Source organism: Rattus norvegicus, chromosome 1, assembly GCF_021556685.1.
Source record: "Rattus norvegicus strain SHRSP/BbbUtx chromosome 1, alternate assembly SHRSP_T2T, whole genome shotgun sequence".
Classification (NCBI taxonomy): Eukaryota; Metazoa; Chordata; class Mammalia; order Rodentia; family Muridae; genus Rattus; species Rattus norvegicus.
Window position 1 is genome coordinate 31,292,011 of NC_141534.1, and position 17,375 is coordinate 31,309,385.

The following is a 17,375-nucleotide window of genomic DNA, read 5'->3' on the forward strand; positions in this document are numbered from 1 at the left end:
CAAGGGACAGACACTGGGCAGGTGTCTATAGAGATGCAGGGAGCCTTATAAAGAAGCAGTACTGATGGCCTGAGTTTAGAGTAGCTTCCCCTAGTGACTAGGGAGGTGTGAAGAATCAGTTCTGTCCTCAACCCTGGCTGCTTCTTGTGTCCTTGTGTCCTTGCCCTGTGACTTTCTAGCTCTGTCTCACAACTTCTGCTACTGAGATTTTCCCTCTGGAGTCTTCAGAACTTGAGTGATACAGAAGCTAAATTTGGAGCAGCAGTGTTTTGGGGTGCTTCTCTGGAAAGGGGGTCAGTGGGGATAGGCACCACACCAGCTATTAAGAGCCTTTGGGCTCAGAGAATGATGCCATCAGGGCAATGTCCCTTTCCCCCAGGGCAAAATACTAAGGGACTTAGAAAGCCTAAGCATTACTCAGCCAAAGAAACCTTATTTGCTCAAAATTCTGGTGTCTGGCAGTGGGGAGCACTTTAAAATTTGAGGTTTCATATCCATTTATGAAATAAGAAGAATGTCCTCTTGTGCCTTTAAGATCTCAAAAATGGGTTACTTAGACTTGGATGAGCAACTACTTTATTGGGGCGGAGTGTGGGTCAGTTTGTCTATTCTTTCTGCCCCTGGGGGTCAACATCACTGCTTCCAGGCACACCTGTAGAACCAGCCCCAGCTGTGAAATGTGTTCCTTCCACAATGCAAACACGAGAATTTATTAGTTTTGTTGTATTAGCCTCGCTCTGAAACAGGCAATTACTGGTGTGAATATACATTTTAGAAAACATAATTTTGTCGAGTCAAGAGTGAGCAACAGTGTAAACTCGGTGGAAGTGTTGGCGGTGAGTTTTTTTACGTGCTGAGGAAGAAGTCCGAAGAAAAACAGGCCGAGGAGTTCCTTCACGGGAACACCAGTATGCCTAAAACCCAGAAGGAGACAGCAACACAAAACAAGCTTCAGAACCCAAATGCCTTCTCCTTGTAAACTTTGGACGTAAACTTTATGCTTCAGGGGGCCTCCCCTCCCCTGTACTCTCCCATCTTCCCATCTTCCTGGAGTTCAGGGATGGCTCAGGTGGACGCAAGACCAGTTGAAACCTGGTGATAAAACGTCCCTCCATAGCCCTGGAGGTTGAGTTCAGATTCTCTGATTCAGGTGGATTGGTATCCTTGACTTGGAATTCCTTCTTCTTTTGGAAACCCATTAAAAACAGTCCAGAGTCAGCGTCCGCAGCCTGAGAACCAGTTCCCTTCTCCACTATGCAGGTGGATGTTAAGTGCAGAAGGGTTTGCCACTGGCCTTGGGCGTAGCCAGCAGCTCCCGGGAGGCCCCTGCAGGTGAGACGTCTTGGGGCACCGTAGGTCGGAAGGAGCAAGCCAGGGGCGTCGTCAGTACGTTGGTACCCGCCCCCAGATTGCGTCCTAGAGGGCCGGGATCCAGAAGTGCGCCCTTAGCGGTGGCCCAGGCCTGGTTCAAAGTGCTGTGTCTAAGGATGGGATCATGAAATACACCATCCACCCAGTTTCTGAGGCTAGTTACTGGGGAGTCTTGGTGCCTATCCAGAGTTCCAGAAGCGGCCGGGACTGCAGGTGAGGACGCAGGCGTCACCGCGGATGCACCCGTTGAACCTTGGCGTTTCAGCATGCAGGAGGGAAACTCAGTCTGGCTCAGAGCGGTGGCTGCAGCAGCAGTAGCTGTGTGCGCCAAGGACCAGATGCGGGGCTTGGTCTCCAGATTTGGCGGCGCTCCGGCCGGAGCAAAAGTCAGTTTAGCTTCGCAGGCTTGTGGGCCGCCCTCAGCGCCAGAGTCAGGAGCTACCACTGTGCTCCGGAGGCAGTTCCGTGCCCTCTCCAGATCCCCATCCATAACAGCTCCATCAGCAGTGCCCAGGGGCATCCGGAGTGTGACAGGGGCCTCCTTGCCGGTGCCAGGACCGTCAGATGAAGGAGGAATCCTCTCTGGTACACTATCCAGGGGCTGGAAGGGCGTCTTCAGCTCACACTCTGAGGTTTCTGTATCTAGAGGGTCGAAGTCTTCCAAGTCACTGAGTTCTAGTTCCTTGTCCTCTTTGCCAGCAGGACCTGTCAGGCGAGAGCATGCGGCCAGTGGAGGGAGACAGGATGGCATAAGTGGCTTTCTTTTATTCTAAGACCAGAGTTAATGGAACCTTATTCCCAACTAACCCAGGCCTTTCTGTCTTTCTTCTCCCCATCCCCAGGGGCCCAAGTTTTGAGCTAGGAATACCAGCCTGGAAGATCTGGATTTTCAAATTAATGGTGTTTGTGATGCTTTTTAACTTGACTTTGGATGTCTTAAAGACATACAAAGCCTGTCTACCTGGTACCAGCTCGGTTTTCTGCCCCTAGTCACAAGATCTGACTGAAAAACAGTTCAGTTTGCTGCCCAGACCCTTAAGGTTTTCCATTTGTCACCCAAAGATTTCCAAAGACACCCTCTACTTGGCAGAACCTCCAACCCACCTTCGCTCTTGACACTCTTGAGAGGCTCCTCCCGTGACTCCTCCTCTCCAGCTTCCTCCTCCTCACCCTCCCCATATGGCCTCTTCTCATCTGCACATTTATTTCTAGGTGGCCAGGTCATCTTGTTCTCCTTCTTGAGGCGCCGGCGTGCATTGGCGAACCAGGTGGAGACCTGTGTGAGGGTCATCTTGGTGATGATGGCCAGCATGATCTTCTCTCCTTTGGTGGGGTACGGGTTCTTTCGATGCTCCTGCAGCCAGGCCTTAAGTGTGCTGGTGGTCTCCCGGGTGGCATTCTTGCGCCGCGTGCCGCTGTCCACGGTTCCGTACCTGGAGACAGGCTCTGCAATGGGGTGCCAGTCGGGGCCGGGGAGATCACGCGAGCAGGCGGGTGGGGGTGGGGTTGCAAAGGGACAGGCTGTGTGCCTCCCTGGAGTGGGTTGTGCTTATGGGCACTGCCTTGCCCTTTGTGGGCCAAGAACGAAAATGATGTCATTAAAATGACAGGGGTCAGGACCTCTGCCACTGTGTAGAGACATTTCTTTGACCCTTTATAGCTTTCCCTCTTACCGCTTTGATCTGAAAACCTTAAGAAGGTATCACAGATCTATGAACCGGCACCCTGTGCCCAGAGACGGGTGGGGAGGAGCAACTGGGGAGCAAGGTTCAGGAGATTTTAGTTGAACTGGTAATGGTCCCATGGGAAGATGGGGTGGTGAGCTGTGCTGTCCCCATCCCAGGTGGTGAGGGTCAAGGGACTTCCTCTTGATTCTCACTGTAGGGCTGATGGACCTGACTCAGACATCCAACTGGTCTGAGTTTCTTGGGGTACAGGAAGGTATCCCGCGCCCTTCAAGGAAGCAGACTACTGGACTGAACTTTCTAGAACCAATTTGCTTGAAAATCACAGCAGTGGGGGAATTTCCACGTTCACAACAGCATGGGGGTGTGTAAGGGTAGGATGAATCACTTGCTTAAGGGAATTGCACCCTCTTCTGGTCTCCCCCCCCCACAAAAGGGGGTCTAGAGGTGGTGATGAAGGGTGGAGTGATTGGTGGCTGGACTGTAGAGGCAGTCAAGAAGGGAGGTCTAATTCCTCACCTGTCATAAGGGTACTGGCCCAGAGTTGGCTCATAAGGGTAGTAGGCTGCAGCTGCAGTGGGTGGTAGGCCGGCGTGCGAAGATCCTGTGCCATCCTTGGACTCGAAGCTGTTCTGTAAAAGCCACCATAGCCTTTGGAGACCCAGCTTACCCTAAGAGCCCTCTTAAGTTAGCTTAGATCTTTGGAGTCTCCTTAAACTTCCCCAAGGCTCACAGACTGCAATTCATGACCTGGACTCATTCAATACTCCTAACAGTGGGGACCTAAAGAGGGTGGGTCAGGAAAATGGGGTGGGGGAGGTCTAGGCCAGGGGGTGAAGGTGGAGCTAGATGGGTGGATGAGAGGAAAGAAAGGAGGAGGCAGATCTGGAAGGAGCCTGGAAGGAAGGAAGGAAGGAAAGAGGGAGGACTGGTAAAGATTCCAGAGAGGCCACCAGGTAGGGAAAATGAACTCAGTGGAGAGGAGGCTTTGGGAGGGAGGGAGGACACAGAGTTGGGAGGAGTTAGAGTGTGTGGGAAGGAAGGAGGGAGGGAGGGGAGGAGGGAGGAAAGGAGGAAGGGAGGGAGGGAGGGAGGGAGAGAGAGAGGGAGGGAGAGAGAGAGAGAGAGAGAGAGAGAGAGAGAGAGAGAGAGAGAATTTGTACTATGGTGAGAAGGCAAAGGAGTCTGAAGCCTAGAGTCAGCCTTCTGAGAAGCCCAGAATCTGATCAGAGTTCAATGACAATCTAAAACATTTTAGACACAGGGGCTCACTGGTCGATCACACTGAGTCTGAAGCAGGGCAGGGTTCTGACCAGGAAACACAGCTGACGTCCTTTTATTCCTCCCACCCCAACCTGTAGGATATCCAGGGCACTCGTGCCAGGGGCGGAAGTACACTTGGCAAACCCAAAGGGCGGGGCGGCGCGCGGTCCCCTTACCAGCGAGTAGAAAGCAGATGCCTCAGAACCATAGGTCACGTAATTGCCATAGCCTTGCGAGCTGCTGTAGGGGCTCCCATAGACACCGAGCGCGGCGGCAGAATTGAGTTCGTGGCGTGCAGTGGCCAGCAGCCGGCTCTCGTAGACAGGGCAGTAGACGGGCGCCTGGGCCGAGGCTGCAGGCCCGGAGTCAGCCAGTGTGCGGCCGCCCGACTCGCAGCACGTGCTCAGGGAGTTGGTGGTCATCAGGAACTGCGGTGGGAGGAATCGCAAAGAAACGTGGGCACCAGGACAGAGACTAGGGCGCTGGACCCTCAAGGACCTCATGTGTCCCTAGGGGCCTCCTGCTGTCTACGCCAGACACGAACTCCCCCCCACCCCCATCAACCACCTTAGGCTTCGCTTTCTTTGGCCACTTGGGGGCCCAGACAGCTTTTCAAATCCTCCACGGGGGTTTCAAGGCCATGTGTTCTTTCTCACAAAGTATATCTCGCCCAAGTGTTTCCTAGGGTCCCCCAGGGCCCAGTTTGAAGTTAAACAAGAGGGACTTCAGATCAGCCAACGGGACTTTACTAGCTATCGTAATCCTCCTTCCCCACAAGCCATGTTTGGCTAGGACAAGGGCCCACGAGTCAAGGACATGCTTCTGTGGGAAATGACATTCAGTGGTGGCTCTTCCCTCTCCCATCCCCCTTTCAGACCTTTGTAGGAGCCCCTTTACCTGAGGAGCGGAGGAATAGGGGTATCCAAACTGCGGGTAGGACATGGCGGGCGCAGCCTAAGAAGGTCCTTGGGGTCCTGTGCGCGGCGTGGGCACTGCTCCGAGCTGTAGGATCCTAGGCTCTGGGAGGACGAAGTGAGAGGTGGTTAGTTCACCCATAAGCTGCTCAAACTTTCCTAACCAGATAAGTAAGTGAGTGGTCTTGGTCCCAGCTTTTCTTTTAGCTTCGAAGTCTGAACACTTCACAGGGTTCTGGGACCGGCGGGCCTCGCTGCGATGACAGAAATACATATTTTGCAAAACAAAACAATATCAAAAAGAAAACAAAATGAAAAACCGAGTCTCGCGGACTGTCAAGTTAGATGTGCGCGGCTCTAAGCCACAGAAGCGCTGACGTCAGCCCATGCTGCGGCTGGGCCTGGCCACAGACCTACAGGTCACTGGGATGCTGGCCGGGCGGGGCAGGGACGGCCCGTGTCTGCGCTAGCAGGGCGGAGGGCCATCGAGCTTTAACAAATGAACTCCGTCCAAGGAGTCAATATCGCCCCGACGAACGGTGTTTCTCCTTAGTCACGGAGGACGGAAGGCACTTTTAATTAGAAATTAATTAACGAGCAGCTGCTCCTTCACACCCCACTGTAATCATTAGTCTCAATTACAAATGAGACCTATGAAGGGACACACGAGTGAGTCTTCAGTGAAGATGTAATCAACAGTTAAATTAGCCGGGCGCTCGCTGCAGCCGCCCGCTGCCCTCGCGGCACTGCGCCCAGGGTGGAAGGACGCGGGCCCTGCACACCCCGCAGGCCCCTCGCGCTGAGACTGGGGCACCTTGCCTCTGCACACTTCTTCACCACCTAGGTTTAGAAGAATCCCAGCAATGCCTCTCAGCAGTTCCTACTCTGCACCAAGCTGAGTTTTAGAACCAATTGCCACCACAGGAGCGCCCGCATTCTGATGATGATGATGTGTGCCCTCCCCAGAGTCTTGTACTTTCAGGATCGGTGAAGCCAGGTACTGCGGAGCTTTCCGGGTCTATCATCGGTTGACTGTGCCATTCTGGGCAGTTCGCTGTCCCTGAAAACGGCCCCTCCCCCTTTACTCCAGGTCATGCCACTGCTCAGCCTGGCTTCGGTTCATTTCCTCTCCCCTCCCTCTTCTGGTCGCCCTCTGTGGCCTCCTTCCGCATCCCAAGGCTAAGACAGCGACTGCCAGACGCCGCTGCTCGCTGGGAAGAGCACATTTCTTAACTAGGCCCGGGGCTCTTCCCGTAGGCTCGGTGATCCCAGGGAGCAGCAGGGCTGGGAGAGGGGCGTTGGGCGCCTAGTCCTGGCACAGTTTGGTCTGCTTCACAAAGCTTCTGGCCCAGAGTGTAAGGAGCTCTGTGAGAGAGGCCCAGTGGCCTCTCAAGACTTCCTGCGCTAATTTAGGCTCTGAGATACTGCCCGGAGTTCAATGAGGAGACAAGCGGACTGTGCAGGGAGGGAGCTTGGGGTACCAGGCCACCCCGAATTATCAGGCCCCCTTTCGTGCCACGATCTTCCAGGGCCTGGCTCGCCCCTACTTCTTTTGGCCCGCCAGGCCAGCTTCTCGCGCTCCGCCGGCAGCAGAGCCGCTCTTCGAGGAGCTGTGCAGACTTGCTCCTAAAGATTCCTGGGTTCAGACCTGCGAATCGCCCCAGGGCCACCCTCTAATTAATGATGACGTTCGCGCCCTCTCCCCAGCTGCAAGGCTGCCTCCCAGAAACGAAATCTGCCGGTCCTGACAGCTTGGTTGAAGGTGATGGATGACTATCTGGAGACCGCAGTACACATCATATAATATCTGCTGCGTAATTGCTTTAATTTACAGATGAAAATACGAGTTCTCCGATCGCGCTGGACCGCAGCCGGCCACGTCCGAAGGAAGTGCTTGCAAAGAAGGAAACCATCGCAAATAATGAATAGCTGCCCCATGCAAATTATTCAGGCAGTTTAGCGTTGGTAGCCGGGAGAGATGTATATAAAGAACACGAGTCGAATGACATTAATAATTGTTTTTGAATTCTGTATTGATTTCATGGCAAGCTGTGTTTATTTCTTTCTCACCTGAATTGCTAATACCTCCTTCCTGTAAATAATAAGAAACTAGCCACCGGGGCTTCTCAAGTAGAAATGAATCTCAGCCTCTCCCTCTTCCTGCTTCTTCCCCTCCCTCCAACTGGCTTCTAGCTTCTTTCAGTTTTCAGGCTTTACTGAGGCTTTGGCTGAACATCGGAGGACTTTCATTATTTACTGTTTACAAACAACTCGATTTCTTTTGATAATGAGGTGCTGGCAAAGGAGGGGCTCTGTACCCAGTGGTGGTAGAGGCGGTAGGAAGCCGGAAGGAATCCAGCAAAGACTGGTGTACCTCAGTGAGGGGTCTTTTTGTCACTACCTTCCTGAAGCCCAGGCCTTGGGGACTCTGTGGTAAGCACAGACTGGTTGGGAAGGGGAAGGAAGACCAAGCTGCTGCCTGTGTGTGGCACTCTGGGGACTTACTTCAGCTGGCAGTGAGCTGTGCACCCAGAATGAGCACTCCTGGTTTTCTTTCTCTAGACTCCTGAGGTTGGGTTTGGAATGTTGCTCCTGGGGACTTCCACTTATCTCCTTAATGGACTCCTCTGCTGGGATAGGGTAGCTGGAGTCCCTCAGGGTCTCTGGGGGAAGGAATCTCAGGGTGTTCCTTGGGTTGTCAATGCAGCATTCTGGTTTGCCTTCCAGTCAGAGTTTCCAGGCCCCAGATGCTCCTGTTCTCCCTAGTCACCCTGTCCCTGGGCCTGGGTCTAGGAATCAGGAGCACTGGACTCCACGGTGCCTGAAGATGCAGACTCAACATTCCACACCCAGACTGCCCCATGCAGGGGCCAGTCAGGGCTCCACTGGACTGTTCTGTCTTCACTCAGTCCCTACTGTCCAGTCCTGTTCCTGGCCAGCATTAGCCTCAACATCTTGCTGATAAACTGCTACCTGGCTGAAGCTTCTCTTGCCAAATGAGGTATTTCTCAGGCCATCCTTGCTGCAGATATAAAGATGCCTTCCGCAACGACCTAGCCTTGAGCAGGGTCAGAGTGCTCTCTAAGAACAGAGTCCTAGAATCTCAGGTACCCTCAGCTAAAACAAGCTTGCCTAGACGCTCCATGCTGTGACTAGAAACTCATAGGGCCCCTAGATATAAATCACCATTTAGCAGTATGTCAGAACCACTTGGCTTCCTGCAGTGTGGACAGCTGATCACCTTTGGAGAGGGCTTCAAAAGATCAGAGACCGAAGGCCTGATCAGACCCCTAAGGGGTGGAGCAGGGAGCAGTTGGTCTCAAAAATTAGGAGCCCAGGGTTGATGATGGCCACAGAACTAACTGGTGAGAGCTTGTAGGGAGACAAACCTCACCTTGATATTCCTGCCACCACCTACATCCCAGCTCTTCAGAGTGATTCTTGGAGCACGTCTTAGCCACATCGAGAGCTCCATTCCAGTCCAGAAGAGAAGTTGACTACGACCCAAGGCCAAGACAGAAGTAAGGCACCAGGAAAGGGTCTTTTTGTCTGAGGCTAGGCCTGAGCTTAGGATGCCTGGGTCCTCTTTGGACACTCAACTGGAGTAGGCTCAGAGAGGCGCCCCAGGTGCCAGAGATGCTGCATGGTACGGGCACCCTCCCCTTGCCTCAGACCATTCTTTCGCAGTCAACCCCTGCTCCCTTTTCTTAGCCAGTGGGGTGAGCTGCTGGGACATGCGTTGAAATTCCCGTTGGCTTCCCCCAATGCCCTCCTTTCTGGCCCCCTCTTCCTCAGCTCTCCTGCTGCACCCCTACGGAACGTTCGTTCGGCGCTGCCCAAGGAAGGAAAGAACGTACTCAGGGCGTCCAAGTGCACAAGCTGTTCTATCCCTCGCAAGCCATCACGGTCCGCGGGGACCCGGGCATCCCGTATCCGGATGCCGGGTCCTTCCCATCCGCTTACCAAAAACTTGCAGCAAATACAGCGACCTCCAAAGCCCCTGTCTGCTAGAAGCAAACTTTGTCCCCTCCGGCTCAAGAGCGATCCTCGCAAAGTTTGAGCGGCAGAGCCAATTCCTTACCTGCGCTAGGAAAGAGCCGGCCCGCGCCGCTTGGGCGCCAGGGCCTCCGGGAGCTGCGCGCAGCCCGGGACGCACCGGGGAGTCGCCGCCGCCGCTGTCGCCTCGGCCGCCCGCGCCCCTCGGCGGCCGCGCGGAGCCTCTGCCTCCTCCGCCTCCTCGAAAGGGGGGGAGGGGTCTCGGAACTCCGGGAGGGGGCGGGCGCGGGGACCTTGCCTACCTGCGGTGGCGCCGGGCCACTCCTGACTGCCCGCTAGGGCTCTGCGCGGCCGCTGGGCGCGCGCGCTCCGGCGGGGAGCAAGCGACAACTAATGGAGACATTTCCAGGCGGAGCACCTGGAGAGCGGAGCGCGCCGGCGTCCCTAGGCGCCGCGGTCGTCAGCCGAGCCCGCACCGGCGTGACGTGGGCGAGCGAGCGAGCTGCTCCCACCCGGCCGCCCATTAACGCTTTCCCCCCGCGGGCGCCCAACGCTTGCCAACTTTCCCCTCCACCCTGGCCGCGCACCGGGTGCGCGGGTGTAGGGGCTGGCATGAGGGGTTCCTGAGGGTGAGAGTTCAGGCTTGGCCTCCTCAGGGTGATTGAGCGAGAATGCCTGGGCCCTGAGAGGACAGCCCAACCCTACCAGGACAGCAGAGGACACTGGTCCCTGGTTTGGCCAAATGCATAGCCTGCCCTGTGAATCCGGAGGCCTTGGGCACGTGGGCCGATCTCTAAATGGTTTCCTTTCCTCACTCCTGCTGTTAGGCTGGGAGATGTAGCTCCTGGACTGTCAAGACAGAGGTTCCTCTTAGCAGACCCTATTTACCCTGCTCTCACAATGCTATCCTTGGTAGTAAAAAGGGCTTTCAAGCCTCTTCCCTTCTTTTCCCGACTTTCCACACACCACCCACTATGATGCAGCGGTTCTCATCCCCTCCTTGTGCTCACAATAGTCCCAACCAACCTGACTCTTGGCTGTTTGGGCAGCAGGTCTTCCTCACAGAGTAGAGCAAGAGGAACCAGCAGTCCAATTTGACAGAAACTGCTGAGGAGCCCGGTAGATCTGTGAGCTTTCTGGGAGGGAGCTTGCTCAGGACTGTCCAGGGCCAGGTAGCTAGAGCTCTGGTCTGGGAACAAAACAGAGGACAGGTGTGCACTGATTTCTTGAGCCTGAGGCTGGAGCCTAAGGCAGGAGAGTAGGTCCAGGCCAGAACCCCTCACCTCCTTGAAGACTCCTTTTGTGGACTTGCTGCCCTGCAAAGGTCTCAGTAGAGGAGAGAAGCTGGGTGGTGAGCACCACCTGCTCAGTTAGAGCAGGAAGGGGCTGTGGCCTGCAAAGCCCCAGGGCTTCTACAGGACACCCATTCCTCCTCCAAGGTTTTCACTTCAAAGAACCAACTTACTTCTCTTCATCATCCAGGTCAGTTCAATGATTGTTGAGGTTTGTTGGTTTAGATAATCTCTGAGAAAGTTATCTCGTAGTTTCCCCCTTTGCCTCCCCCCCACTTTTCCTTCAGAGCTCTTTGCAGCTGCTGGAGGGGTAATTCCAAATCGCTCACTTCCCTAGTAACACAAAGCTGATCTGTGGCTGCAGACCTCATCCATCCACAGTGCCCAGCCAGGCTGAGCTGGAACTTTAGGGTCTGCTGTGGGTAGGACACTATTTAAATCTCTGCCTGCTTTGGAAACCGGAAGGGAGCTAGGCCACCAGTGTAGCCCCAGTGAGCTAGAAGAGAGGACCCAGATTCTGGGTCTGGGTCTTTGTCCCTTCTGTTTCAAACCCGGGAGGCGAGTAGGGGAGGGGTGCTATTTATATAAGGAAGGATGGAGGCGTCCCTTTGAAAGCTGTGAAGACTCATCTAAGTAGAAGGAAGCAGAGGGAAAGTATGTCTGCCCCCAGGGAAGGAGCAGGCATTTCTCATTTCCCCCTTCTTCTGGGGCTCTTTTTAGGGTTTGTAGGAATCTCCTCGCACTTTGCTCCATAGACAGAGGCAGGCCCCATTAGAACTTCTCATGTGAGCCCTAGCTTCCATTTAAAGTTAACACAAGCACGGTTCATGAGTGTTATCACCATAGCTGACTTGACTCGTTTCATGCTCACAGAGGCTTCCCCGAAGTACCAGCAGCAGTCTAGAAACACCAAGTCGACGAGTCACAGCCTGGCTTTATCTTCATGGGCCACACCCCCCCCCCATAGGAGTTTAATTGTGACTCTAGAGCCTTCCATGGGAGGGAGAGCCGGCACCATCTCCTAATTCAGAGTTCAGTTGGCTGAATGCGGCCAGGCTTGCCCTTGCCCTTACTACTGGGTGAAGAAGACACGGGTATCAGCCACCACCTACTGCCCTCAGCCCTTAACGTTCTGTGCAAGGTGGCTTCTCTGAGCACTCTTGATGTGTTCTGGGCCCCCGTGAACTGGCACCCTGTAGAAATGATGGAAATACCCCAGGTTTTGGCCAGGGAGGTTGCAGGGAAAGTCCCCTTTCTGGCTTCGGAGTGGGTGGTCAATCTGGAAAGTGGGTCTACGGCTTGAGGTGTATCTTCCTGGGGACGGCAGGTGGGAGGCTCTGGCAGCTGACTAAGCTGCTGCTGCTGCCCACACGGCTGTGCCCCTCAGATCCTCTTTCAATCTCTCTTTTGTCTTTCCTCCTAGTGCAGCTGCCAGAGTGTGATCTGGAATGAAAGTCTCTGTGCCCTGGGGGCTTGGCCACGTGGCTGCCTCCTCCTCACCTGGACTTTGCTAGAACACGCACAGGCATCTGAGGCCCAGCCTCCAGCTGGAGCTTACGGAGGCCAGGCCTTAAAGCTGCCCAGTGTCCATCATTCTTATAGGGTCCCCGAGCTTGTTCTCATGAACTCGCTTTGGGGACCCGAAAGAAAAACATTTGACTGGGTCGAGAGGCATCCCTGCCAAGAAGGATCACTGAGTCCTGACTTTGGAGGCTGTCCTGACCCAGCAGAAGAACAGAGTAGCATCTGAGGAGACAAGGCTGCAGTGGCCAGAGACAGGACTGGTAGAATACAGTCAGTGCTGAGAGTGACTGTATCTGGGTCAGTGGAGAAAAACTCCTAACTCAGCGTCCCCTCTGTTCTTTCTATGTTGTCTTTGCAGCATTGGAAACAAAGCTCAGAGAGGAAACTCTAGGATTTCCTCCTCTCCCTTCTGGATCATCAGGCTGGCTCTCAAAACCCAAAATGCATCAGTACATTTCCCAGTGCAAACTCAACAATGAGAGTCTGTTAACTCAAACACCATCCATCCTTCCAAATGTTTGAGCTTGGACCATTTGCCAAATGGAGCCTCAGATTGTGAAGACCCAGGCTGGAGATGTCAGCCACACGAAGCTGACTTTGAGTCTTTCAGGAAGGTGCCAGCACGGAAAGGCGTGTGTGAATGCCACATAAACGTTTGACCTAGCATAGAACCTAAGAGCTTCGGTAGGGAGAGAAGAAATGTACAAAGGTAGCCTCTGAGTGTGCAGGCATCTGTGGAAAGGGGGTCTCAGAAAAATTAAACAGCAGACAGATGAGGGACCTTAAGACAGGGACCTCTTAGGGTTGCAGTCTGGAGGTTTCAGGAGAAAGAATATATACCGATGCTGATTTGAATAGGAATGGTCCACATAGATTTGACTGCTGGATCACCAGAGAGTAGTTCTATTTGAAAGGATTAGAGGGTATGGCCTTGTGGGTAGTGTGGCCTTGTTTGAGGAAATGTGTCACTGACGGTAGGCTTTGAAGTTACAGAAGCCCAAACAAGGTTTAGTGAGTGTCTCTTTCTGACTCTCTGTCTCCCTGTCTCTCAGTCTCTCTGTCTCTCTGTTTTCCTGTTTCTCTGACTATCTCTCTGCCTCTCCTTGTCTCTGTCTCTCTCTGTGTCTGTCTGTCTGTCTGCCTGTCTGTCTGTCTCCCTGTCTCTCTGTCTCTTGCTCTCTCACTCTCTCTGCTGCCAGGATCCAAATGTAGAAGTCTCAGCTGCTTCTCCAGCGCCATGTCTAGGCGCATGCAGCTCTGCTCCCTGCTATGATAATAATGGACTAAACCTCGGAAACTCTGAGCAAGCTCCAGTTAAATGCTTTCTTTTGTAGGAGTTACCATGGCTGTGACATCTCTTACAACAACAGAACACTAAGACAGCACCGAACAGTGAAAATAATAAATGGCACAGTTGGTGTCCAAGGGCTGCTACAGTCACACAAGCAGGCCATTGCAGGCAGAAAACAGTGTGGTGAGTGGATGACGCCACCCAATGGTGTCTTCACAGGCCGGTGTGGAAATGAGAAGAGCGCATGGACAAGGGAGGTTGGTCTCGTCTCGAGACCGGATTGTTCAGCAGACTTCCCGCTTTGGGTTGGCATCTGGACCTGGTCTCTAGTGTTCCTCACCAGGGCTTCCCATCAGGTGGGTCAAGTCAGCAATAACCAGAAAAAGCCTGTGAAGTTGGGGAGCACTTACAAATTGGACTGGGTTTTCAATGTGCTGTCCAGGTCTCTAAATGACCTTTAAGAGGTCATTTAGGGAAGTGACCAGTGACCCAAAGGCAGCCCTGAAAAGCTAAGTGCTTTTTCCAGCCAGGGGAGGGAACATGGCAAATCCCCAGTTAAACTCAAGATTAGCTGGAGGCAGTGACCAGTGCAATGGTCACTGCTAATGACTGTGGCAGCAGATCACACAGGACTGTCCCCAAGGAACGAACACACACACACACACACACACACACACACACACACACACACACACACACACACAGATATTTCATAGTATTTTTTTTTGAAATTCAATTAATTGAAGGCCCCAGATAAAAGGAACACATTCTTAATGGCTATAAAATAACCTGAGGGGGGAGACGGAGCTGTGGAACTCAACTTCAAAGCCTGACAGAAATACTTACTGTCTTACTGCAAAATAGTCAGATCAATGAGTGAATCAGTTAAAATTACTTGTGCATTTAACAACCTTTTCATTTTCTGTTTGGAAAGGGTGAGGATATGCGCCTATTGTCCGTGATTCAGTCTCCTGAGAGGAAACTGCGGCTGACACCAGGTTGGCTTGGGGTTTAGACTCCAGGTTCTTTGGCAGGAGGCTGCCTGTGTCTTTACTGAAACATGGGCTGAAGGCAGACAGCAGAACCTCAATGTTTCAAAGTTTTGGAGTCCAGAGGTATGAGCTCAGGGGGTTGGCACCAGGGTTCTTGGAGGAGCGGCTGGCTCAGGTCTCTTTTCTTTTGTTGCTGGCAGACTTTGCAATTCCCTGTACACTTGCTGGCCTTTCTGCCTTTGCTTTCTGTGGAGCACTCTATGCTCACACTGTTTTTAAAGGACTGCAGTCACATTGGTTGGGGCCTGCCCCTAACTAGCATGACATCATCATGATTATGTTTGTCACCATCCTGCTTCCAAATAAGGTCAAATTCTGATATGCTGGACTTTAGGCACATAAACCAACTCACAATGAGAGAGTACCTAGAAGTGCCATCCCTCAGGCATTTACTTCTTCAGACTGAACGTCCCAGCCTCTCGTTTCCCAGCCTCTCGTTATGTCGATGCTGTATTTAGGTGGGCGAACTTCTGCCTCTGGGACTCTAGTGTTCTCTAGGGCAGATCCATTGTATTCTTGGTCTTAACTTTAGGAAGTTGTCCCTGAACCTTCCCATAGTGCCTTAGGAAGCGAGACTCAGTACTCTTTCACTTGCTCATTGTCTGACATTCATTCCATGTAGTCTGTTTTCCTTTCTTGTTCTCTCTCTACGAGGCTGGAATGTATGTTCCTCAATGTTCCGTGTTTATTGCTTTCTGATTTTCTGGGGTCTCTGGTGTACAGTTCTTGGCACAGAGGACAGAGTAGACCGCTGATGATGTCATGCACAATGATGTCTTCCAGGAAAGAAGAGCAAAAGGAACATTTAGCAGTGGCTTGCACAGGGAGACACATGGTCATTCTGGATGGGACCTGAGGTTGAATTCACCCATTGTGTGCCTGGCACCTTATGATGTGAAAGAGGCTCCTGCAAACAGAGGAAGAGGAGGCAGATTCTGTGGTCTGCAAGCACCCAGAGAGAGACAGTAATGCCTACTGCATAGTGTGTGAGTGCGTAAACGGGGCCAGGAAAGTGAAGACCAAGCAGGATCCTCAGTCTTCTGTGTTATATGAAGCCTTGTGGCTTGGCCAGACATCATAGCTCATAGAGCCATGGTGAGAACCAAGAGGCAGAGATCCTGGGGCTGCCATGAAGCTGTTGTGCTACTGAAGACAAAGAGGCAGCAAAGAAGGCCAGGTCCAACAGTGGGGATGGTTCTGGCACTTTCCCCCTGCTGGGCAACACTGGGATTTCCCTGTCAGGGTTTTCTTGACCAGGCCTGCCCCATGGTTGTTCTGTGGGAGGAGCACAGGCTGTATGAGGCTCTAGTGCAACCCCACACAGTTTGGTCCTCACCGCCTCAGAATGCCCTCGGCCGGAGGAATCAACGCACGTGATGTCTGACCCTTCCACACAAACCTTGTCCTGGGAAATTAATCCTTGTCCTTTCCCCTATTGAGGCAAGCAGTGTTCCTAACAGCAGAAACCCTGCAGTCAGGCTCCCTGATGTGGAGCCATGGATCAGAGCCTCTGCCTCCCTCCCTGGGCTAGACCGTCCATGTGATACAGGGGCCGCTAGTTACAGTAGCACAGCCTGCTCCACCCCACTGATATACAAGTCAGATAAATAAGATCACAATGTGGTTATATATCATTACGGGATTATACTGTAATAGAACTGTGAATTGTATAATTATATATTACAGTAAGTTGTGGATTATGTGCCTGTATATTATAATTTTTCCACAGAGAAAGCAACTGACAGAGCCTTATATATATTATTTTGTGGTTCTGTAGCTCTCGAGGCAAGTGTTATCCACCGGGCCACCTGTCCAACCAAATACTTATCTTAAAGGGGAGATGTAAAGACAGCATATACAGGATGTGGCTCATAGCAGAACATTCAGGATGTGCAAGGTTTGGATCTTGATCTTCCACAGTGTAAAGTAGCAACAACAACAACAACAACAACAACAACAACAACAACAACACAGGTGTAGGGAAGCACACACAACGACACTAACTGAAGACTTTACCAAATTCAGTCTTTTGTTCTCACAAGAACCTTGAGCAAGAGTACATTATTTTCAAGGTTGCTTTTTTTAAAAAAAATCTCTTTTTTATCCCCTTCCCCGTAGGAAGGAGGCGGTTCTATGATCACAGTTGTGAGAAAATTGTGTGGACTGAGGAAACCTCAGTGTGTTTAGTAAAATATCAGTAAAACTCAGGATATTGGCTCAATGTGCGATAGACCAGAGAAATTCTAATATTGCCCTAAAAACACCAAGCCTTCTTTTGTAGGTTTTTTTTGTAGTTTAAGGCAAGTAAAAACATTCATATTTGATAACTTTAATATCAATGGTTAACACTAATTGTTTAACACAAACGTTTTACTTTGATGTGGCCAAATACACCACCTCCTGTTAGATATCTGCTTTTTCTGTTTTTTAAAATTTCTACAATTTTAGTTTGCACACACAGGCCTTTAGTCTCCATGGAGTTTATGTTTTGGGGACATGGCATAAGGCAGGACTCTGTCTCTTTGTTTATGACTGTCCTTCTGATCATCACTAAAGGCATTGTTTTTATCACAGAGATCTGACATTCCTCTTTATATTCTTCAAATATAAATCTTTCACAATGAAATTTGCTATAGTGTATAGAAAGTGATTGGTCTAACTGTAGGAGCATGTAAACCCTGTCACCTCCTGTTGTCCACGTGGTATATTGATTTAATATCAGATGTGCTTACTATATGGAGTGTGGGGGAGATTAATGGTCCCAGAAGAAAGCGATGGCATTAGAGAGACCCACGAGGCTCTCCGGTAGTCCGGCCATGGCGCTCATTGCTGTGTGCCCCCACTTTCTTCTTTGTAAGGAGAAAGCTTATGAAAGCACTGTTGAGCCTCCCTGGTAGTGATGAAGCAAAGTGACAAGTTCTCTCGTAGTTCTGAAGCTCCCTGCTGAGAGGTGGGAGAAAGTGATGGTTCCCTTTTCTACATGAATA

At 52.0% G+C, this 17,375-nt stretch overlaps 1 protein-coding gene and 1 long non-coding RNA gene across 5 annotated transcripts; one reads left to right on the plus strand and one right to left on the minus strand.

Moving 5' to 3' along the window:
- Positions 1–673: 673 nt before the first annotated feature.
- Positions 674–11,074, minus strand: Irx4 (iroquois homeobox 4). 4 transcript variants are annotated; one of them, XM_087551861.1, is made up of 7 exons: positions 10,695–11,074; positions 10,256–10,418; positions 5,217–5,338; positions 4,496–4,747; positions 3,576–3,688; positions 2,476–2,804; positions 674–2,076 (listed from the first exon to the last, which is right to left on the minus strand). In XM_087551861.1, the coding sequence occupies exons 3-7, from the start codon at positions 5,259–5,261 to the stop codon at positions 1,268–1,270; spliced, it is 1,548 nt and encodes a 515-aa protein (XP_087407987.1). In that variant the 5' UTR covers positions 5,262–5,338; positions 10,256–10,418; positions 10,695–11,074; the 3' UTR covers positions 674–1,267. The 4 variants fall into 4 exon arrangements, with proteins under 4 accessions (XP_087407987.1, XP_087407988.1, XP_087407986.1 ...); XM_087551862.1 differs by having other exon boundaries at positions 10,513–10,699; XM_087551860.1 differs by lacking the exons at positions 10,256–10,418; positions 10,695–11,074 and adding an exon at positions 9,532–9,921.
- A 1,329-nt stretch (positions 11,075–12,403) lies between these two features.
- LOC134484980 (uncharacterized) lies at positions 12,404–16,958 on the plus strand. Its single transcript, XR_015644914.1, has 3 exons — positions 12,404–13,692; positions 14,271–14,451; positions 15,172–16,958. It is a non-coding gene; the product is annotated as an uncharacterized LOC134484980 (long non-coding RNA).
- Positions 16,959–17,375: the final 417 nt, after the last annotated feature.

What these genes read in the sequence shown, in the direction of transcription:
- Irx4 (XM_087551861.1), bottom strand. Translation starts at nt 5,261, where the DNA reads ATGTCCTACCCGCAGTTTGGATACCCCTATTCCTCCGCTCCTCAG. An exon ending in CCTATTCCTCCGCTCCTCAG is followed by an intron (nt 4,748 to 5,216) that starts GTAAAGGGGCTC and finishes CTCCCACCGCAG; the next exon opens with TTCCTGATGACCACCAACTC. An exon ending in CATCTGCTTTCTACTCGCTG is followed by an intron (nt 3,689 to 4,495) that starts GTAAGGGGACCG and finishes TGGCTTTTACAG; the next exon opens with AACAGCTTCGAGTCCAAGGA.